The following is a 23,969-nucleotide window of genomic DNA, read 5'->3' as shown; positions in this document are numbered from 1 at the left end:
GCAAGACGGGAATAAAGACACAGACCTACTAGAGAATGGACTTGAGGATACAGGGAGGGGGAAGGGTAAGCTGGCACAAAGTGAGAGAGTGGCATGGACATATATACACTACCAAACATAAAATAGATAGCTAGTGGGAAGCAGCTGCATAGCACAGGGAGATCAGCTTGGTGCTTTGTGACCACCTAGAGGGGTGGGATAGGGAGGGTGGGAGTGAGGGAGATGCAAAAGGGAAGAGATATGGGGTCATATGTATATGTATAACCGATTCACTTTGTTATAAAGCAGAAACTAACACACCATTGTAAAGCAATTATACTCCAATAAAGATGTTAAAAAAGAAAAAAAAAAGAATACTCTGGGAAGGCTTTCATTCAGATTTGCAAGACAAATCAAAAGCTTTACAGATAAGAGGAATTCCCTGGTGTTCCAGTGGTTAGGACCCTGTGCTTTCATTGCCGAGGGCCCAGGTTCAATCCCTGGTCAGGGAACTAAGATCCCACAACCCACGAGGCACTGCCAAAAAAAATAGAAATAAAAATTTAAAAAAGTTTTACAAACAAGCAAAAGCTAGAAGAGTTCAGCACCACCAAACCAGCTTTACAAGTAATGTTAAAGGGACTTCTCTACACAGAAAAGAAAAGGCCACAGCTGGAAACATGAAAATCACAAAAGGAAAAATCTCAATGGTAAAAGCAAATATACAGTAAAAGTAGTAGATCAACCATTTATAAAGCAGTATAAGGTCAAAAGACAAAAGTAGTAAAATCATCTATATCCACAATAAGTAGTTAAGGCATATACAAAACAAAAAGATGTAAAATATGATGTCAAAAACAGTAAACATGGGGACTTCCCTGGTGGTCCAGTGTTTAAGAATCCGCCTTCCAGTGCAGGGAACGTGGGTTCAATCCCTGGTCGGGGAACTAAGATTCCACCTGCCATGGGGCAACAAAGCCCACAGGCCACAACTACTGAGAATGCACACTCTGGATCTTGCGCACCACAACTAGAGAGAAGCCCACACACCGCAACTAAAGAAGCCTGTGTGCCACAGTGAAGAGCCCACATGTCGCACCGAAAGATCTCACATGCTACAACTAAGACCTGATGCAGCCAAATAAATAAATAAATAAATAAAAACAGTAAACATGGGGAGGGGAGTAAAAATGCAGGGTTGTTAAAATGCTTTCAAACTTAAGAGATCAGTAGCTTAAAATAATCATTATATAAATATGTGTACATATATATGTGTGTGTGTGTCATGGAAACCACAAATCAAAAATCTATAATAGATACACACACACAAAAAGAAAGGACTCCAAACATAACCCTAAAGATAGTCATCAAATCACAAGGGACGAGAACAAAAGAAGAAGAAAGGAACAAAAAAGCACTAAAAAAAAAGATTAACAAAATGACGATAAATACATACGTATCAGTAATTACTTTAGAGAGAGTGGCATGGACATATATACACTACCGAATGTAAAATAGATAGCTAGTGGGAAGAAGTCGCATAGCACAGGGAGATCAGCTCAGTGCTTTGTGACTACCTAGAGGGGTGGGATAGGGAGGGTGGGAGGGAGACACAAGAGGGAGGAGATATGGGGATATATGTATAGCTGATTCACTTTGTTATAAAGCAGAAACTAACACACCATTGTAAAGCAGTTATACTCCAATAAAAATGTTTTTAAAAAAAGTATCAGAAAAAATATATAGAAGGGAATTCCCTGGCGGTCCAGTGGTTAGGACTTGGTGCTCTCACTGCTGGGGCCCCAGGTTCGATCCCTGGTTGGGGAACTAAGATCCCACAAGCCATGCGGCATGGCCAAAACATATATATTGATACGTATATAGATATATGTATATATATACACATATATATATGTGAGGAGTTTTGTATTTTGTTTTTAATCATGGGGTAGAAGGCCTTTCTTTGCTTGACATCAGGGCCAGGAAATAACAAGGAAAAACCTAACATCTCTGCTTACATAAAAATCGAAAACTTTTGTATAGGAACTTTTGTATAGGAATTAAAAAGACACCAGAAACAAAGGTGGAAAAAAAAACCCGACAAACAGGAGGAAATACTTGCAATACTTATGACAAATACTTACTACGCATACAATGCAGAAAATGTTTGCATATCAATGCATATCAATTTTTAAATAATAACCCAAAAAAAGAAAAATACACAGGGAGTTCACAGAAGAAATCTACAAAATATCAAGAAATAAAAACATACTCAGTTTTTTAAAAAATAAATTTATTTATTTATTTTTTTTTTTTTTTTTTGGCTGCCTTGGGTCTTTGTTGCTGCATGCAGGCTTTCTCTAATTGCAGCGAGCAGGGGCTACTCTTCCTTGCAGTGCTCAGGCTTCTCATTGTGGTGGCTTCTCTGTTGTGGTTGCACAGCACGGGCTCTAGGCACACAGGCTTCAGTAGTTGTGGTGCATGGGCTCAGTAGTTGTGGCTCACGGGCTCTAGAGCACAGGCTCAGTAGTTGTGGCGCACGGGCTTAGTTGCTCTGCGGTACGTGGGATCTTCCCAGACCAGGGCTCGGACCCGTGTCCCCTGCATTGGCAGGCGGATTCTTAACCACTGCGCCACCAGGGAAGTCCCGATACTCAATTTTATCAAAATCAATACAATTCAATTTTATGGAATCCTTAAAAAAAGATAGGGTAGATTTATTTGTACTCACATAAAAAATGTTCACAAGACGCTATTGAGTAAAAAAATACAATTACAGACTACTATACAAAGTTTGATCCCAATCTATAATAAATAGTAAATGTGTGCATGCTGTGCTTAGAAGGAGTTTGATAGTGGGAACTTAGCGGAGTAGGATTATACGGCAGGAGAAGGTAGACAGTTTCATTTACTGTTGCATGTGATTTTGCAGGGTTTTCTTTTTGGTTTTTTTTTGCAATGTGAACGTACTTTGATAATTCATCTGTATTGATTTTTATAACAATATTGATCAAAAGTAGTGCACACTGGAAAAACTACAGAATCACATGGAGCAGATTATATATTATATACATTAAGCATTTTATATATATATATATAAAACAAGCAAGAAAACGTGAAAAATACAAGGTAAAAATAATAATGGTTATGTTTGTATTGAGGGTAGGGGATCTTAGAAGAAACACTCTTAGCCGTGAATAGTTATATCTGGGGTTTGGGGTTGCAGAGGCCTTTAATTTTTATTTAACATGGTCCATTTCAGTATCGTTTGACACTAAGTGGAGGAAAACTTCACCTGTTAGTCATGTGTAAATCAGTGAGAAATTCACTGGCCTGGGAATGAGAAGAACTAGGTTCTGATACCAACTCTGCCCTCTTGAGCTTCCAGTTTTCATATCTGTAAGACTGTTAACTCTCTCCAGTTTCTAAAATTCTCCCAGTTCTAACAAGCTATCATTTTATGATGCTACATAATTCAAATTTCATTCATTACAAAATAACATTATCGGCATTTAAAAAATGTCTGAAAATGAAAACACTTCATGAGGAAAAAATTAAAAACTTGAAGAGTTCACCATTTCCATCCTCAGTTCTTGTTGCATGCCCATTTAGATTGCTTCCCCAGATAATAATCTATATTCTGACAGTTGGAAACAGCCAGCAAATAGGCACCGGGGTTTTGCACAATAGCAATGACCTCTGGTGTTGTCATGATCTACAAATAGCACAGGTCAAATGAGAAGGCTGCTTTTTGTTATTTTGTTTGCTTGTTTTGTACTTTCGGAAATACACAGAAGTTAGATATTCAATTGCTACTCTGACATTGTTCTCTGTTTTTAGTCCCCCACATGCCCCACCTCCACCCCTATTCCAAACCCCTGCCCCATAGGTTCCTTGTTAGCAGCATTCACTTTCAGAGAGATCGTAACGTTACTGAAAGAACACCAAAATACAATTCTACTCGCCGTTAATCCTTGTCTTCTGCAGTCCTCCACAGTACAATCGCCTCTCTATTTCATTCATTGCTCCCCCATCTACAACCTGCACATATTTGCAGTCAATCGGAGAAGTAATTACTTTTGTACTGGGAACACCACAAGCCAACTCTTATTTCCACTGGACACAAATATCAATTCAGCATAAAATTCAGTTTAAGATTCAAGTGCTGCAGAACCTCCCACCAAAAAAGGAAAAAAGATTCAGTCTTATTCTTTAACAAGATTTCAGGCTTCATTTTGTTAAAAGGGGGAAAAAAGCAGGGATCTCTTCAAACAGTTTAAACTGTCCACTTTTTTTAACTGTCCGATTTTTCATTTTTGGAGCCATGTTCTTGGTGCGAAATTACGTATAAGTCTACAAAAATATATCTAAGAAATATAGAAAATGATGTTCTACATTTTGCAGTTGCCCAACAGATGTTCTGTTTAAATCAGATTAAAATTACCATTCGAAGACTATCGCTTGGATAATAATGGCAGAAACATTCAAGGTAAATGACGGTTGGTAAGAATTAAATCTGCAAAAATAATAAACTTTGTTCTTGCGAGTGGTTTCACTGGGGCATGCAATCATTTGAAATGCATATGCTAACAGAAATCAAATATTGCAAAATAAAGTGAGCATCAGACTTCATTACAAAAATAATCAAATAATTTCTCCTATATTATTATTTCAACCACTTAAAATTTAACAAAATCCATTATTCTGGCAAATACAAGAGAATCCTCCTAAACTAATACTGCATGAGGATATTTTGTCTTGGGAAATGGTCCTCCCTCTACTGTTCCAAGTTGTGTTATTCCCTTAATGACCTGTTTTTCATTTGAAGTTATGTGCGTGTGTGTGTGTGTGTGTGTGTGCACACATGTATACAATACATCCACACAGAGACAAATGCCCACATACCCGATACAAACAAGAGGGCTGGTCCTTGACCAGCCTGTCTTCCTTCTCTTATTAATATAACTTCTAACCGCACACCAGAGCCTATAATCTTGAACTTTGAAAAACAAAATACATTCATCAATGTTTGAAAAGTAACCCCCAAGAAATGCATTACTAAATCCTTTAAAATAAACAAATTAGAAGCCCAAGAATAGAAATTCAAGGAGATTTAAATTTGAATTAGCTTAACTACTTTTGACAAGTTTACACATGAAAGACACCCAGATTGTATGTACTACTTGCTGCTTTAAGAAGTTTCATTCTGTCTGTCTATATAAAAAGTTTCAACCAAAGTTAAATCAATCTCCTCTACTGATTTTCAACATTAGACAAATACCCAGCCTTTTTTTTTTTTTGAACCCTGCTTTCAGCCTGACTTTTTCCCCAATTGAAATTCAGGCCCTCAATGGTTGGTTTTTCTTGGTTCAAAATGTTGATAAAAAAGGGTTTTCTCCACTCCCTCAATTTGATGTGACAGGCTTCTGACATGAATAATGGAAGCATTTCTTTCACAGGCAAATCAACTTAATTTAGCAAGCCTTTATACTCTCAGTGGGCAAGCCACAATCCCCGAGATTCCATGAGAGCCTTTAAGTTAGATGAAATCTTTAGAATTTGCAGAAAATGTATAAAGTAAACAACACTTATTTTGTCACAATACTTGAATAACTTTTATGCAGGAGTTACAGATGAATATATTACTTCCTAATCAGATCTTGATTTACAAGCAATTTACAAGCTCAAGTGAAACTAGCCCTCAGTAAGAAAAATAAGAGAAGCCTTTACCACAAATAAATTTTAAAGCCTGAAGATTGAAAACAAAACACAACAAAAAGCTGAGAGAACAAAAAACAAACACCCTCTCCTCCCGAAAAAAAAGACAAATAAAAATCAAGGTACATATGTACCTTGTAAGGCCGAGTGGAGTTTATACCAGCATTAGAAAAGAAGTATTTTGAACAATGCTTTTAAGCCGAATCTTGGAGAACTGAAAGGGCAGCACTTCCTAGCCATCAGATTAAAAGGAATAGATCCTACAGTCATTTCCACTTCCAAATTAGGACACAGTTATTCCCCTGAGAACATTTCAGAACAGAAAGACATGTTAATAATGCATTAGTGAAAGAGGGATGGGACTCATAAGAATAAATCTAAGACATATGCCTTCTGAGTTGGCCATTGAGGAATGATTAAAAAATGAAGGCAATCAGGCTTGGAGTGCAACAGATTTTGCATTGAAACAGTCTTTAACAGAATATGGCGGTTGGCATTTGCCCCCTGGCCTTTGGTATCATTTATATAAGGGGAAGATGGGAAGAAAGGAAAGAACACAGGACTGGCAATCTGGAGACCTGCTCCCAGCTCAGCCAGAAAATTTTCTGTGACCTTAGACAAGTTCTTTCTCCTCTCTGGGTCTCTGATTCCTCTTTGGTTCAATGAGAAGGTAGAACTAGGTGACCTCTAAGGTTCCTTCCAGGGACATCCTTGGTGGCGCAGTGGTTAAGAATCTGCCTGCCAGTGCAGGGGACATGGGTTCGATCCCTGGTCCGGGAAGAACCCACATGCTGCGGAGCAACTAAGCCTGTGTGTCACAACTACTGAGCCCGTGTGCCACAACTACTGAAGCCCAGGCACCTAGAGTCCATGCTCCGCAACAAGAGAAGCCACCGCAATGAGAAGCTCGCGCACCGCAATGAAGAGTAGCCCCCGCTCGCTGCAACTAGAGAAAAGCCCATGCGCAGCAACGGAGACCCAACACAGCCAAAAATAAATAAATAAAATAAGGTTCCTTCCAAATCTAAAATGCTCTATTTCCATAGCCTGGTGACAAAAGTCTAGATAAGTGGTGATGAAAGTACTGAAGTATTACATCTATCTTAGAGGACGCTTACAACTCTGGGCTTGGGGCTTGACCAGGTTTAGCAGATCCACCTTGAGTTTCCTCGGGCAGTTTTCCATCATTTACTGTTTCCAAATATATTTCTTTAAACATGTGCTTGCATCTACAAAGAAAAACCCCAGCAACTGAGTTTCTTGGAACAAAAACAGTTCTCTTTACTCTAAACTCTTTTTCTTATTATCGACATCTGAGAGTATTTATAAAATGGTAAATCATACTTGAGAAGAAAATTTCACCTACATGCACACTTTGTCCTGTCCTCAATGTCTTATAATTTTCAGCATACAAATAAAAATATAATTCTGTCCCAATAATATATTTTTTCAATAAGGAGAGCTTCTGTTTTACTGTGGTTTAAAATTTTTATGAAGCTATGTTCAAGTAAAAAATAACTGGGTTCCTTAATTGTCAGACTTTTCACATTATATTTCAATCTCAATTTACATGTTAAGGTTGTGGGATTCACAAATTAGGAAGTAACTAACTGTTCCAGTAAAAAAAAAAAAAAAAAGATGCTCTAAATTTCAAATAGTAATAATACATCCTTAACTACAGTAAACTATTTTCACATAAATATTGTTTAAGAGAATAAAAAACTTTAAAAAAAAATACACACTACACATCTTTAAAGCCTCTCCTGCTCCCTCTCTCAATTAGCTAATCAGCCAATTGGGGGTTCCAACAATTACAAACGTCAGGGAAGGGAAAAAGGAAAGAAAAATGGGAACCTAGTCAAGGTAGAAGAATATGCTTTATTTTAAAGGGTGTCCACCATTAACCTCTGAAGAATTTTACTCCACCTTGATGAATTTGTTATTCCCAGTTTCGACCCCTCCCACCTTCTTTCCCTATTATAATTGTTAGGTCAGTTAATTGGCTGATTAAGGATACCCTGGAATTTTTATTAACTGGCAATTAGATTCAGACCTGAGGCATATAGGATCCTTTCTGATTGGGAGTGTCCCTTGAGTTACAAAGATTAATAAAGTCAAATGGGTTTTAAAGTCTGGTTTGGTTGATTTAGCCTTCTTGTATGTATATTTTTAGCATAATCCATAGCTTTAATATCATCTCAGTTGCTTTCAAACCAAACTGCATTCATTCAAGAGGAGCAATCATTTAGTCTCCAAACAGAAGAAAAAGTACATCTGGGAACTTTGTCTAATCACAAACCCTAGAGGTGTCTCCATGTGCTATAATAACAATTCTTATACTTTATTCACAACACTTATTTTCTTTCTATCTAAGTCCATTCTAATAGAAAACCCAAGTTCTCTGTTCAAAAAGCCCACAGGAGTATGATATAGGACATCCCTAATCCCCTTGGCCTAGTTAAATCCTCTCAGAGTCTCTTTCCATAACTTCTCTAAGACAAGGTGACACTTTATGAAGATCCATTATGCTAGGTGTCCCGTATAGGCAAGGCAAATGCTCCCTTACAAACCAAAAACGGTTTGTGTTATTAAGAAAATGGTGTACCTGTATTAAAATTACGGCCCAGTGAGGCAGAATTTGGCACATCAGTAACACGGACAAGTGGCTGCAGAATGTATATGTGGTATTGGGAGGCTAGTCCCAGAAAAATGCTCAAAGCAGTATAAAGTAATAAGTAAACCCAAGAGCTTTGGATCACATATGGCCCAAGTCAAAATTCTGGCTCTACCAGGTACTTAAAAGTGTGACCTTGGGTTAGTAACTGAGCATTGGTTTTTTCATCTGTAAAATGAGGATAATAACAGAAACCATCTCATAGGTTTACTGGGAGGATTACAAGATAATGCATGGAAAAACTATCTCGGTGCATGGCACAAAGTAGGCGTTCAATAAACAACATCTGGTCTTTCTTCATTCGGTTTACTGGCTGGTTAAGTAAACCAACAGGCTTAAGGGAATGTGTGCTATTCTGTAGATACAGTCAGAGAACTTGGGAAAACCTATAGAATAGAGATCACAGAGCACATAATCGCAGTGTGTGAAGGGTGGAAAGAGTTTGCTCATGATGGACCCAGAATTGGGGAAATGTAACATTCCTGGGATCTAGGTCTAAGTCAGGTGGAGAGAGCTGGGGAGGCCACGGGACCTGTCCAACTGCCAAGGCCTGCCAGTTATTCACAAAACCTGATGCACCTTTGGAGTGAGGCACGTGCAGAACTACCAGGCAACTCAGTATCCCTTGCACAAAGAGGTTAAAAGCATGGACTGTGGAACCAGACTTTTTAGGTTTTAATCTCTGCCATTACTAGCTGTTTGACCTTAGACAATGAAGCTAACCTCTCTGTGCCTCAATTTCTTCCTCTGTAAAACAGAGGACAGTACTAGGTCCCAATTTATAATCCATGTTATAAAATTAAATGAGTTAATATTTATAAAACTTTTAGAACAGTACCTGGCAAAATTTTGTTTTATGTAAGTTTTGGTTAAATTGAATAAATAAAACCTGTAATGTACTAACGGTATTCACTTTGCCCTCATGTCACTGGCATCCTGCCCTCCAAATGGAAAGTGTTTAGGAGACATGATGGTGCATTTGATCCTTGTACCAGCTTTGCAAGATGGCAGTGAGATGACCAGAGGCCAGAAAGGAAAGACGGTGATGGAGCCAGGAGTTCAAAAGCCAGTACAGGTTTCCCCCGCTATCAGAAAGTAGAGTATCCCTATGAAACCCTGTGTGAGCCGAAATGGCATAAAACAAAGAAGCAATTGCCTTAGGACACATCTTGCTAGGGGATGCATAAAATAAATGGAGACAGAACACAGATGCTCACAGACACAGTTCAAAGCTATGGAGGCTTGATGCTGAGATGCTGAGTGTGGTTCCCCGGGAAGGAGCTTGGCCGTGACACTCTCACCGCTTGGGGTGCACTGCACGCTGCCTCTATAACTGCTTGCTGCAAAACAAACGCTAAATGCTATTTTCGCTTTTCGCCTTTTTTCGTAAAAGCGAAAATCCTCTTCAGATTTCTTTGGGTTAGCAAAAACAGGTACTAATGTAAGTCGAAAAACCGAAGTGGCATAAAGCGAACTTTCGAAAAGCAGGGGATACCCATACTCATTTTTCTCGTTTACTGGTTTAATACCCCACTGACACGTGGTGACATACAGTATCCACCACCTTTATTAGTCCTTTAACCTGAGAGAAAAAGGACAGGGAGCAGGTCTAGCACTGGACAAAACTGGAAAGGCAGTGAAGTCTATCTTTGAACCGTAATTCTCTCAGAGCTCCTCCTTATCTTAGAAGTTGCTTTCTCCTTTCCCTCCAACATGCAAGTGTTAAATCCAGTTCTTTCTTTTTTTTTTTTTAAATTTTATTTATTTATTTATTTATTTATGGCTGTGTTGGGTCTTCGTTTCTGTGCGAGGGCTTTCTCTAGTTGGCGGCAAGTGGGGGCCACTCTTCATTGCGGTGCGCAGGCCTCTCACTATCGCGGCCTCTCCTGTTGCGCAGCACAGGCTCCAGACGCGCAGGCTCAGTAATTGTGGCTCACGGGCCTAGTTGCTCCGCGGCATGTGGGATCCTCCCAGACCAGGGCTCGAACCCGTGTCCCCTGCATTGGCAGGCAGATTCTCAACCACTGCGCCACCAGGGAAGCCCCTAAATCCAGTTCTTTAAAGAAAAATCCAAATGGAAACACAGAACGTTAAGAGTTGGAAGGTCTATGCCCAAGTTTTATGCCCTCATTTTATAGATGAGGTCATTGGTGCCCATAGAAAGGAAGTGACTTTAGTTAAATGGTCAAATTCATATTTTTTTTCCAATCTCTTCAGATTCAGTATCAAGTTGCATTTAGAGAAGAACAATGGACCACTCTCATCCCAACATTTGCCGTTTGGATACTTTGTAGACTGGCATGACTTCCAAGAGTTCAAGCCAAATGCCACTTCGTGAGTTCTGATGTGCTGTTCACATGAGGCATTCCAATGCAAATCGAGTGTCTTGGTCATAACATCTTGGTCTTGTTCTTCTCCCAGATTTGCATCACTAATATATGCAAGTGCCGCATAGTCCGAGGGCATCTGGGGGGTAAAACTACATAGGAAATGTTGCCCTTTCACGGTTCTGTTTTCTCAGTGGAAATGTAGTTACTATGGCAAGTTTCTCTAAAGCAGCATTTTACTCCAATTGTGAACCTGAAGGACTGTTAATCACATGACCAACAAATAAGTGATGTGGATTGCATGTAGTAGTGCAGAAGCAAAGAAGAGGCAGAATTTAGAGATTTAAAAAAGAGCTTATCTGTGGTAACTGTAGTTGATAACACCATATTGCATAATTGAGATGTGGTAAGAAAATAAACTTAAATGTTCACACACACACACAAAGGTAAATATGGCAGGTGATGGATGTGTTCATTAACTCAGTGGGGAAGGGGAATCCTTTCACAGTGCATACGTGTATCAAATCATCAGGTTGTACACTTTAAATATTTTACAATTTTGTCAATTATACCTCAGTAAAGCTGGCGGGCGGGGGGCGTAAGAAAGGTATTGCAGAGTCTAATCCTCCCCTCATTTTATCTATGAGGAAACTAAAGTCCAGAGAAGGCAAATCACAGAGCTAGTTAGGGCCAGAACAAAGTTGAGAACCCAGTCTCTCGAACCCTGGTCCAGGTTCCTTCCCCTACACGATTCTGTGCAAAAGTTTCAGTTTATGTGGAATTCCTTCAGCAATAAATGTGTGACCTGAAGTGGATATGAATCATGTTATCATAGGGCACATTATTAGGACTTAGTCTAACAAAGTCACAGCCCCCTCTGTGTTAAGCATGTTGCTTTCTTTTTGTGGGCAGAAAAATATAAGTTCAGTTAAAATCTTTCCAGGAGTTCTGAGTTTGGGAGATGAATGTTGCTAGGGAATACTAATAATAGGTCAAAATAGCACTCAAACCCTCTCTGTGTCAGAACAGAAACACCCCAGAGATATTTACTCAGCACTCTACCTTTTATCATTTGAAAATGCTTGATTGTACTCAATTAAGGGGAGGGCTTTTTTTAGACAACCACACTGCATTTAGAGAAATCCAATCATATAGGATTTTAATAGTACACTTCTTCCCCTAATTTTTTTAGTCATCTGCTGATCTTTATTTGCCAATGGAAACCATACATTAACATTGCAGTTTGGAAGAAAATGAATAACATTTCTTGCTATGTTATAGGTCAACAGTTAACGCAGCGGAAGTTTCATTTCTCTCCCATTAAAATTGCTTATTTGCCTCATCTCGATGTATATCAAATGGTAATAAGATACGAAATATATAGGGTTGTGACCCAGGCCAGTAGCTTTTGCTGTTTCTAGGGTTTTCTTGTTAATTGGTTGCATTGTATGTCAGATCTGATTCTTCCACACCATTGTTAAGGCTGATGATTCTTCAGAACACCGCTGAAAAGAGAACTAGAAGGAGTTTCACCAAAACAGGAACTAGCTCCCATCTATAAAAGATGGTGATTCAAACTCCTGTCAGTGTCATTTCATAGAAACACACTCCACCTGGTATGCAAGAGCCACAGCCAGCTTCTCTAGGAACCTCCAATTAAAGAGCGGAGACCTATTTAAGAAACAAAAACAAGGAACTAGGAGCAAAATTTCCTAAGGACAGAGCTATGGTTTTTACTTTTATGGTTTGGAAAATAAAGTGCATTCCATCCTGTGAAACTCCTTGAGTATGAAAAAGAGTGTTTTACCAGAAAAAAAGGAAAGAAAGAATTTCAATTTGAAATTCTGCACTGAATTCAGAGATTTCAGGTTAGAACACATTTCTGGAAATAGAAAACTAATATGAAGAAATTACTCTTGCCAACGTCAAGTAATGACCTGCTCCATAGAGCTATGTATATTTTACTTCGCCTAATAAATGTCCTCTTCAGCTGTTGGTTGTAAGATTATTTTTTTGTAAATGAAATTATATGCTAATCTCTCCAGTGGAGCTCACTTTTTGAACTAATGGAATATTGTTTTACAATGTGAATACTCCCTCTCTAATTTATCTATTGTTAGTGGTTGGATTTATGTTCATTAAACTGCTTAACAGAGAGCTAGCTTGCATATCCTTAGCTCTGGGCACTTGAAGGATAGGACTTGGGGGAAGAAGAAAAGCAGGGTAGGAGCAAGGTAAGGACACTGGCCAGGAAATCAAAAGACCTTGGTTGAATCCAGCTCCACCACTTACTAGCCAAAAGTCTGTGGCCAAGTCAGCATATCTTTCTGGGCCTCAATTTCCTTACCTGTAATAATGTCACATAAAGAAACTATGAGAATTGAATATAATCATCCATGCGAAAACACCTGGTAAACTATAAAATGCTAGACAAAGTTGATAATTAACAATAACAATTAATTAAATGCCCTCTACTCCCCCTTCCAAAGCCAACAATGGAAATGAAAATCAGTAGCTCCATAACAGGAAATCCCACATCAAAAAACATAATTTTTTTATTGAAGTATAGTTGATTTACAATGCTGTGTTAGTTTCAGGTATACAGCAAAGTGATTCTGTTATTTATATTTTTTCAGATTATTTTCCATTATAGATTATTATGAGATACTGAATATAGTTCCCTGTGCTATACAGTAAATCCTTGTTGTTTATCTATGTTATGTATAGTCATTTGTATCTGTTAATCCCAAACTCCTCTAATTTATCCCTCCCCTACCTTTCCCCTTTGATAACCATAAGTTTGTTTTCTATGTCTGTGAGTCTGTTTCTATTTTGTAAATAAGTTTATTGGTATTATTTTTTCGATTCCACATATAAGTGATATCATGATATTTGTCTTTCTCTGTCTGACTTACTTCACTTAGTATGATAATCTCTAGGTCCATCGAAGAACATAATTTTAATCAAATAGCCTATGTTTGGAGCCCTGGCTTGAAAAGGAAACGAATCCAGTCAGGTAACATCAGAAAAGCCACGCTGGGTTGCAGCTAACTTAGCCTGTGTGGAGTCTCTGGCACGGGCACCAAGGGGCATGTTGTGGGAATGAAAAAAAGCTTCACTCCAGACTGACTCCATTCAGAAAATGTGTGCAGAAAATCCCCAGGTGATCAGTGAACTTCAACTTTGTTGGGATCTATCTCAAATTTGATCCTGTAGAATATGTTGGGAGTAACTCATTAGATTAACTGACTTGAAAATACTGATCTTTTAAGGCCCAGTTTAGTTACCTCTTCCATAACCAGCCCCTAAATCTCTTCAACTGGAATTAATTTCTCCCTAGTCTGTGCCCCACATACAAGTGGTATCCATCCAGTAATGGCACTCATTCAAATTTCATTTATCTTAGAATTTGTGTGTGTGTGTGTATATGCACATGCATGTGTGTATATATACTTGTGTACTGCCTTACTCACAAGAGTATAATCTAAGCTCCTGAAGTCCGGAACCATGTCTTGGTCATCACTGTATATCCTTCACAGCATCTAGCACATTGCCTTACACATAATAGTTGCTCAACAAGCATTGCTGACTGTTAAAGGGAATAAGACTTGTGCATTTACTGTTAAGGGAAGTATTTCCTTTTTTTCTGTGCCCTGTCTACTTCAACCTTTAAGGACGTCCCCTCATTGAATCCTGTGATTTAGGGAACAAGTCCATAGAGTAACAGCTGACTGTAGGCATATTTTTGGAAAAATAGAAAAATCAGTACATAGCATAAGAATCATAATCACTGTTCTTGAAGCAAAGTGGCCGATGATCTCAGATCTGATAGCAGGGATTCCCATTCTGGATGGAGCTGAGTATAGCCGTATTGTTCAATCCCTCAGGGGAGATCAGTGTACTTGAGTTATCACAAGCCTCTATCCCAACTGGAGCCTAAGTCCATCTAGGACGGTAGTGTCCAATACAGGAGCCACTAGCCACATGTGCCTGTCTGAGCGCATGAAATGTGTGGAGACTGAATTGAGGTACAGGGTAAATATAAAACACGCACTGATTTCAAAGACTTAGTACAAGATTTTAAAAATAATATAAAATATCTCATTAGTAATCTTTATATTGATTGCATGTTAAAATGAAAATATTTTGGATATACTGGGTTAAATAAAATATATTATTAAAGTTAATTCACCTTTTTTTTTAATGTGACTATTAGAAAATTGAGAATTACATATGTGGCTTGCATTATATTTCCACTGGACAGCACTAAAATTGGACCCCCTCCCCAGAAAAGAATCTATCCTTAAAACGACCTAAATGCTAATAACTAGCATTTCCACCATCTCCTCTTGAAGCCAACAGGACCCCAAAAACCAAAGGACTATGACACAAAGCACTAATACAAGACTACATTTTCATCTCCAAAATATCTGTCTGTATCCAAACTAGGAGTAGGAGTTCCAGATAAACGCCTACCAAGAAGAGAAGAAAATTATAAAATTTTTCAAGAGTTACAGGTAAATAAGAAAAGGCATTCTTGAAGTTCCTGAACAATGAAACCTCAGTAGTTACCAACTTGTGCTGACATGATGCCACAACAAACCGAAAAGGTAAAATAAAATCCGAATGCTTTGCATGAGGTAGCACAGTGCTTGCATCCTAACAATTGACTGTTGACTTCAATGAATATGGAAGAGGTTGTCTAATTGGATTTGATCTCTTTTTAAACTGAAGTCAATGAACCAGGGTATGTCCATACACAACCCTAAAGCTCTCCACTGAGTCTATTAACATGATTTCAGGGTGGATACTGTGCTCTCTTGGCCCTTTATATAGCAACTACTGGATACTTGCTAGAGCACTAGCTGCTTCAGGGAAGAATTAGGTATAAACTTAACCTTCATTGTGATAAATACCTTCTTATCCGCATGTTTCACCTAAAGCAGGAGAGTCCCTGTGACATGGGCCCTGGGGACAGCATAATAACAGAGCCTCCAACTACTGCACAAACCTGTGGTAGTTGAATTTTTATAAATATATTTATTTATTTTTGGCTGCGTTGGGTCTTTGTTGCTGTGTGTGGGCTTTCTCTAGTTGCGGTGAGCGGGGGCTGCTCTTCGTTGTGGTGCGCGGGCTTCTCATTGTGGGGGCTTCTCTTGTTGCAGAGCACGGGCTTTAGAGTGCAGGCTCAGTAGTTGTGGCTCACGGGCTCTAGAGCGCAGGCTCTGTAGTTGTGGCGCACGGGCTTAGTTGCTCCATGGCACGTGGGATCTTCCCGGAGCAGGGCTCAAACCTGTGTCCCCTGCATTGGCAGGCGGATTCTTAACCACTGAGCCACCAGGGAAGTCCCTGTGGGAGTTGAATTTTATCATCCACAAAGATTTGGGCTCCATGTATAAGGCACAGATAGCACCTGAAGTTGGAGTATTAAAAACAGGCTTTAAGAAATAGGAAGAACTCACTAACTAGATGGGGGGATCCTTTCACAATGTACACGTACATCAAATCCTCATGTACATTTTAAATATCTTACAATTGTATTTGTCAATCATACGTCAATAAAAACGAGAGAAATGGCAAGAACCGATTTTCAAGCAAGGGGAATGTAACTACTGACAGAATAGCCCTGTAATTTGCACATAATTCCACTTAAAGCATGAAAAGCCAAAAGCGGTATCAACAGGTCTATTCAGTTAATTCAGTGAAATATAAAGAGAAAAACATTCAACCCAGGCATTTGGCATTGTGAAAACGTCAACTATATGCAGTTGACTGATCGATCCATTTTCAATAGCTTGTGTGCACATCCTGTACGCACAGACTTAGCCTGTGACTATTGCCTTAAAAGAGGCAAAAATCCGATCAGACATAGTAAAGTGGAGATGGTCACAGTGATCCAGCAACCCCTGTTCTAACTTTACCCATATTAGGACACTCTTACACTGGGTTGTTTTGAATGAAACCCAAATCTATTTACATATTTTCCTAGTCTTCTTTATCACCTCCTTGTGTACCATTGAGCAGTTTTTGAGGAGACAAGCCACTAATACAACGTTGTCAAGGCCCTTCTCGTTTTCTAGTTCAAATCCTTGTTCATGCTGTTTGCTAAGTACTTGTTCCCTGTGACAGCTTTCAGCCAAACAGAACACACTGAATGCTGCATTCCAAACCACTCCGTCCTGCTGCGCTCCGAGTGAAACAAGCTCTTCAAACTCCATCATGTGAACTTTTCACAAGGAACAATCTCCCTCAGACAATTCCATTCAGAGATACTATCCGTGAAACTGGGACTCGGGGAAGGGGTGACATCACAGGCTTCCCCCTCTGGCCAGGGTCATGACCACCAAAGTTGTATTTAAGAGGCTCCCACGTGGTTTGGCACATGATTTTCTTAATGATCTAACATTTCTCCCAACTTTCCCATAAGCTTCCAATTTAAGATCTTCACACTTAAACACAAAATTGGGTACTAGTGTCCAGAAAGCCTGGGATTTCAAGATGTAAAGAACAAGAAACTTGCAGCCAGGGTCTCTATTAGGGATAGGAGAGGGAATGTAAGACACACTATATAATATGTGCTATATGTTGGTCTGGGGCAGTGTATTAGGAATCATAGAAACGCAAAGTATTATATGCAACCAAGAGGCTGGAAAAACCAAAAACAAAAAAAAAAAGGAAGAAAGGAAGAAAAAAAGACAAGAAAAAGGTGAGAAAAGTTAGTTTAAATGTCCAAAGCCCAGGTTTGGAGATGAGAGATTTGACAAAGGCGGGAGGCTTATTGCACTGAGGCGGTTAGCCAGCTTGTCAGCAGTTAGGCGGGAGGGCAAGTACACTGAATCTGGGGTTGAAAGACCTGCTTGGCAGCTCCGGAGGAAGGCTTTGGACTCTCCTAGAAGATCTTTAAGATGAGGAGAGCAGCTCATGGATCCAGGATGGCTTGTATCCCAGTTCTCGCCAGAGTTGGGCCATGTGGAGTCAGTGGCCTTCCAGGTCCCCCTTTAGTCCAATGAGTCTATGAACTCATCTCTCTGTTTAACAACCTCCTGATCAACTTATTATATTGGAGAAAGGAAAGTGCCCAAATAAGGAGGCATTTGACTGTAATATACACCTTAAGTATTCAAAAAAAAATTTTTTTTAACTTCTTGACCTCCTAAGGAAGACGGAACCAAAAGAGAGAAAGGTAAGCTGCTCTGTGCATATACATTCCCATCTTACAAGTGGCCATGCCACTACCACCCAGTGAGTCTCCTGGTTTGGAATTGTTTCAACACGGCAGTCCTGATTTCAAGGGGCTCACAGAACTCAGCTGGTCAGACACTAGATAATCTAAATGAGAATATCACAGAAAGAAGGTTATCACTACCGCTGCTTATTGAATTAAATCACAGATCAGAAAGTGCCAGAGCTTGTGGAGACCTTAAAGATCATCTGATACAACTAACTCCTTTATTTCATGTATCAAGCAAAAAAAGGGCTGACTTGTTCAAGATCAGTTATTGGGAAAGTCAAGGCTTAAGCCAGGATCCTGTGTGCTTGCCACTGAAGCCTGAAACAGTACAATCATACCTACAAATGAGAAAGAACGCTGATAACTTTTTATATGCTACACTTCTTTGGGGAAGCACATTTAATGCCTGATAGAATAACACCGCCCCTTCGAAGTTTTGTTTTGAGCTTTTCTTCCCACAATATAATCTTATGACAATAATTCTTTCATTTAAAAAAAAGTATAGTGTAATGTTAAATATGCCTTTTCAGCCTACACACGCAGTAATGGAGATTTTTACACACCTCCTAGGAAAGAGACCCTCTTGGGATGAAACTTGGTGGTTTACAATCTAGTGGGGCAAAGACACAAGCTGACAACACAATGATAAGTCCGAAGTGGGAACTTTGGGGAGGGCCATTTAATCCCAACTTGTAAGGGCAAGGAAGGTATCCAAAAAAAAAAAGGTAAAGTCTGAGGTGAGCTTTGAAGGCTGAGTTGGAGTGAAGTAGACAAAAAGGAGTTTAGGGCAGGGCATCAGAGGCCAAGGAAGCAATAAGGTAAAAGGGCCCAGAGGCCAGCGATGATCAAAAGTTCAGGAAACTTTAAGTGGCCCAGTTTTGCTGGTGGCTGGAGTGTGGTGGTGGTGGGAAGGGGTGACATGTTCCCTGAATGCACAACTCCAACAGCTTCCCCCAAACACACACAACAGAGTAAAGAGAGGCTTCACAACAGTACAAGTTTCCTAGCTCCACTTGATCATCAACATAATAAAAAGCCATACACAATATGACTAAGGGAGGTCCAGGGAAGTGAACAACGGACTGGAACCTGGTAGGGGGCAACAGTCTTACCAATAAGTCACTGTGGCCCTCCCTAGTGAGGTCAGTTGCCCCATTTGTAAACTGAATAGTTAACCCTGCCCTAGATGATCTTTAAGGTCCCTGTTGGTTCTAAATTTGGGAAGGATCCCACCAAGCATATGCTACTGGAAGAGGTCGGTAAACCTCCTCAAAGCCCCAGGCTGATTAACAACCAATCCTCCCCTGACCTCTACTCTATCACCATTCCACAAAAGGCAAAGTGATCTAAGTGCAATGTTTCCTGACTCTCAGTTCGTAATTTTGATTAGGAAGCAATGGTCTAATGGATAAAATACTCAGCTAGTGGTGAGGAAGTCAGAGCCTTCTCTCAGCCTCCTATGAAAGGACCAAAATAAGTAACTTAATATCGTTTTTCCTCAGTCTTCTCAACTGTGCTCCTAGAAGAAAAATGTATGAAATACGCAAAGTCATGATAAAGATAATATGTACAGATGGGGAGACTCACTTTAAGCCTGCACAGAAAGTTCACCAGCAACGATCAATTTAAAATGAGCCCCTTAGCGCTCACTTCGGCATCACATATACTAAAATGAGCCCCTTGAATCAATCACGAATCTCACAATGGGGTCACTGGAGTTTCAGACTTCACTGTGCACCATGATCACCGAGGCCTCCTCCAGATAGGAGGTCACTTCTGGGACCCTTTCACTGAGATTGTAATTCACCTGGAGGGCGCTTCTGAAGCTGCCAGCTTCATAAGCAACTCAGGGGATTCTCAAGGGAGGTGGTCATGGGACTGACCACACTTTGCAAAATGCTGAATCTAATAGTTAGGAAAACGCACACAGGGGAGAATCATCTAGAAATTAGAGCATGGGCTTCAGGTGCCTTTCCTGGGCAGTAGGTAAACAGAGAAAGGGAGAATAGCTATAACTGGGTCTGGATGAGGGCTTACTCATCCACTCATTAAATAAATATTTATTGTGTGCCCATGGATCAGGCACTGTTAGGCTCTGGGGATTACAGAAAGAAACAAGACAAATGAGGTCCCTGCCCTCATGCTGACATGCCCTCTTACAACTCTCTATACCTACCTGTTAAAATTGCTGCGCTGGCTCAGTCAGTCTTGCAGCCCGAATGCCCCAGTGATCCCCTGGAGGAGGACTCTCAAAGACAAGAAGCAGAAGAATGATAAAAGGCATGGCTATTTTGTTACTTCAAGACTAGCCCTCCAAGAGATTCTGCAGCTGGAACTGAAGGCTTTCTCAGCCTAGAAGCAGTGCAGTACACACACTGAAGGTGCTTCCTACCTGGTATGGTTTGAACTGTGGGAGGGTAAAAGTGAGCAAAGGCTTCCCAGAGAAAGCCCTGTCAAGTTAAATATCGCCACAATCCTGGTTAACCAAATGGCAACATCCCCAGTAAAGAGCGCCCACCAGGGACACCCTGGTTGTCCCCTGCTCCAGCGTCTCAGCGCTGGACAACCAGGCATCCTGCCAGACCAATTCTCCTACAGCACAGATTGGGTGGTGTCACCCCCCTGCCCCAGGACAGAATCTAAAGTACCGAGCCAGGCATTTGAGACCCCCTGTACTTTGGTCCCTACCTCCCCTGCCTCCCCCTACCCAGCACCTGTGATCCCCTGAACCCAGTTTACTGTTTTCCTCCTTCTCAAACTTTGTTAGATATCCTTCCCCTGCTAGTATCCCCTGTGCCCTCCCTTCCTATTTTTCTGGGCACCAGTTCAAATGCCACCTCCTCCAGAAGCTGTGACCCTCTTGGTGAGGAAGCCCTCTGGCCTCTGAATTCCTCTGCATAGCCTTTCGGTGTTTTGCATACTATTAGAAGTGCTTTCTGGACTACATTAATTTATCTTCCAAGCCAGGATGTGCTCTGTGAGCATAAGGATTGTTTTTGTTTTTTTAACATCCCTTCTTGGGGCCTAGCATGGTGCCTCAGTATGTACTTGTGGAGTGCCTCAATAGCAAGTTTTTATTCTATTAGGGAATTCACTTTGTTGTATTATTTCAATGCACTAGTCAATTACAAATCTATTGCAAAGGTCACACTAATAAAACAGGAACAACTCTTTGAGGTGAACCTAAGGGCAAGGTATTACTCATCTATTTATACTATTGCTATTTTATGCACTGGTTTAGGGAGAGCCTGGGAAGATTTGCTCGTTCTAACTTCCCCCCACCCCTTCCATAACCTCACTTCCACCTCCTCCACCCCCCACCCCACCCAGTCTACCCCTTTCATCACTTCTACTCCGCCTCACCCCTATTCAGAAGCACTTTTGCCTTTTAGGTGTCCCTAGGACTTTCATTTCCAAACCCTTGCCGTCCTTACCCCGCTTCTCATATTTTCAGGCCAGAGGAGGTAGATCTTTCACTACTCCAGTTGCAAGGTGCATCCCTCAGGCAATTTTAGGAACTACAAGTCTGCCCTAACATCCAGAGGGATGATCCTGAGAACTCATGAGCTAAACACACTTATAATTAATACAAGATCTGGGATATTTAGGCAAGTTTCAACTATATAACAATAGTTTCCAGCTCAAACCCAGAGCTTCTACTGACTTCTAAATTGATCTATTTTTCTGCTTTTTCTAAAATGTAGTGGATTTTAATGTTTTACTGATTTTTATTTATAGAGAAAGGAGAACATTAATGCTTTAGGTGCCAAGCATTGTGCTAGGTACTTGAAATGTGGACTTCATCTTACCCTCACAACGACCTTAAGAGACACATAGTTCCATTTTACAGATGGAAAACTGAGGTCAATAGACATTAAGTGATTTGCCCAAAATCATGCAGTGAATCTGTGGGGCTAGGATTCTACTGTTGATCCTTTTAATATCAAAGCTCATGCTCTTTTAATTATATCATGCTATACCCTTAAATAAAACCCAGAAATTCATTCTACTTCGGCTCCCACTTCAAAACAGAAATCACCAAAAAGACTTAACTTCAGAAAAAGGAAGTTTTTATATCCCTAAGAAAAAGGACCACCACCAGGAATGCCACCTTTGATCTCAGGCTCTCAATTGTTGGCTTACTATTCCTAAAAAGAGCATTAAATTGACTCAATAGCAAGTATTACCTGCCCAACCATCATAGCACTTTACCCCATCACATAATCACCAAAATGACTATTTTAAAAAAGAAAACTCACAGGCTAATATGTACACCTTGCACTTTCTTTCTAGAAATTAGGTGCATGGTACAGTGGAGCAAAAATGGAAAACTCCAGATTTCACAAAAATATCAAGTTTTTCATTTTGATAACATGTAATTGAACTGGCAAAAAAAACCCAAAAACGGTTAAAGCAAACAACCAACCAAACAATAAAGGATAAAAGTATTCTATAACCAAGCAAACACCTGTTAGTCCTTCCCCTTTAAGACTTTTAAATAAGGTCACATTTATTCAGTCAACAAACATTTATTAACCACCAGCAACTGTGCCAGATGCTAAGAAATATAACTGTGAACAAGATAAACCAGGCTCCCGCTTGACCGGATACTTCTGCATTAAACGGTCTTGCTAACTACTACGTTATACTTGTTCTCTGCTAGTTATTATATTTTTGGGAAAGTCAAGAGTCATAGGATGCCTCTCCTGGAATACTTTTAAAGTTTCTCTGTGGCGAATTGATAGAACTCTTTGTTTAACTTAAACAAGGAACAAACAGTCTCAAGGACCCTTTTGACGAGCAAGATGATGGCCGAGCAATATGGCGGCTGGCGACCCACGAGGCGGTTTAGACCAGTTTAGATCATTCGGTTGCGCTTGTGGGTTGGGGAGTCTGTGTCGCCATCACCACACTGGGCCGAGGTGCGCTTGCGGGTCCCCCCACTGTCCAGGTGGAGGGCCACTTCTTCGGAGTCGATGGGGTTCGAGTCGTCCTCGAGGAAGCTACTTCTTCGGTGGCCGTCGCCGGCCACACCGCTGGCTTGAGGCGGGGAGCCGGGCGCTCCGGATTGCACGCTGATGCTGGCCATGGCGCCGCTGAGGCCGTGCAGGGCGATGGCCTCGTGGAACGGCTGCAGGTCGACGTCCACGGACGAGCCGGATTCGGTGGCCGCGGCCTGGTTGGGGGCCCCGGCGGGTGGCTTCGGGGGCGTCCTCGGGCTGCGCGGCGGCGGAGGCGCAGGGGGCACCTTGCCACACAGGAAGCTAATCAGATCTTCTCGAAGAATGGTGCTCCGGCCTTTTTTCACCCATTCCAGCACATCTTTGATGCGACGATGGTGGCCAGCCTGGACGCCCAGGTCAAAACTTCGTTGGTGGGCATCCCCGCTCTCTTTGTAGAGGCTGGTCACAGCCGTGGCCGCACTCTGGAAGGGGTCCCACAAGGAGAGTCCTGGCTGTTGGCACCCCGTATCCTTGTAGAGCTGGGCCACAGCGGTAGCTGAGACCTGGAAGAGGTGCCACAGCTTCTGCTTCTCGCTCTTGAGCCCCGCCGCCTCAGGGGTAGCCTCCTCCTGCATATCGGGGGGCAACTCCTCTTCCTGCTCAGCCTCGGCCAGGCACTGGCGCTCCCACTTAGAGAACCAGTGCTCCTCGACCTCGGCCTCGCCCTCCTTCGGCTGCTCCTCCATCCTCCTTCTTCTGGCCGCTCCTCTCCTCTACCGCCGCCTCCTCCTCCGCCTACTCTTGCTCCTCCACCTCACCTCCTGCTCCGAGCTCCCCTCCTCCTTCTGCGGCCGCCGCCGCCACCGCCGCCGCCTCCTCCGCCTCCGCCGCCTCAGCCACCGCCACCTCCTCCGCGTGCGCCGGCGGGCGGGAGCGCGAGCGGCGGGGCCCTGAGGCCAACTGTTCCGGCGCGCGCCGCCCGGGGCCCTGGTGCACGCCCCGCCCCGCCCCGCCCCACCCCGCCCCGCCCCGCCCGGCCCGGCCCGGCCCGGCCCGGCCCGGCCCGGCCCGGCCCCCGGCTACGGCGCGGAGATAAC

The 23,969-nt window shown here is 41.5% G+C and overlaps 1 protein-coding gene across 1 annotated transcript; it reads right to left on the bottom strand.

The window, feature by feature from the left end:
* Nucleotides 1-8,352: 8,352 nt before the first annotated feature.
* On the bottom strand, nucleotides 8,353-23,721 carry HAPSTR2 (HUWE1 associated protein modifying stress responses 2). The gene has a single exon (XM_082445427.1). It carries the CDS (start codon nucleotides 23,616-23,618, stop codon nucleotides 22,788-22,790), a length of 831 nt encoding a protein of 276 aa, XP_082301553.1. The 5' UTR covers nucleotides 23,619-23,721; the 3' UTR covers nucleotides 8,353-22,787.
* Between the last annotated feature and the right edge of the window lie 248 nt (nucleotides 23,722-23,969).

The sequence above is a fragment of the Balaenoptera physalus genome (assembly GCF_965194825.1).
Source record: "Balaenoptera physalus genome assembly, chromosome: X".
NCBI lineage: Eukaryota > Metazoa > Chordata > Mammalia > Artiodactyla > Balaenopteridae > Balaenoptera > Balaenoptera physalus.
Note: the sequence above shows the minus strand (reverse complement) of the source record. Positions and strands in the feature narration are given on the sequence as shown.

Excerpts from the sequence above, each read along its gene's own strand:
- HAPSTR2 (XM_082445427.1), bottom strand. The coding sequence starts at position 23,618 with ATGGAGGAGCAGCCGAAGGAGGGCGAGGCCGAGGTCGAGGAGCACTGG.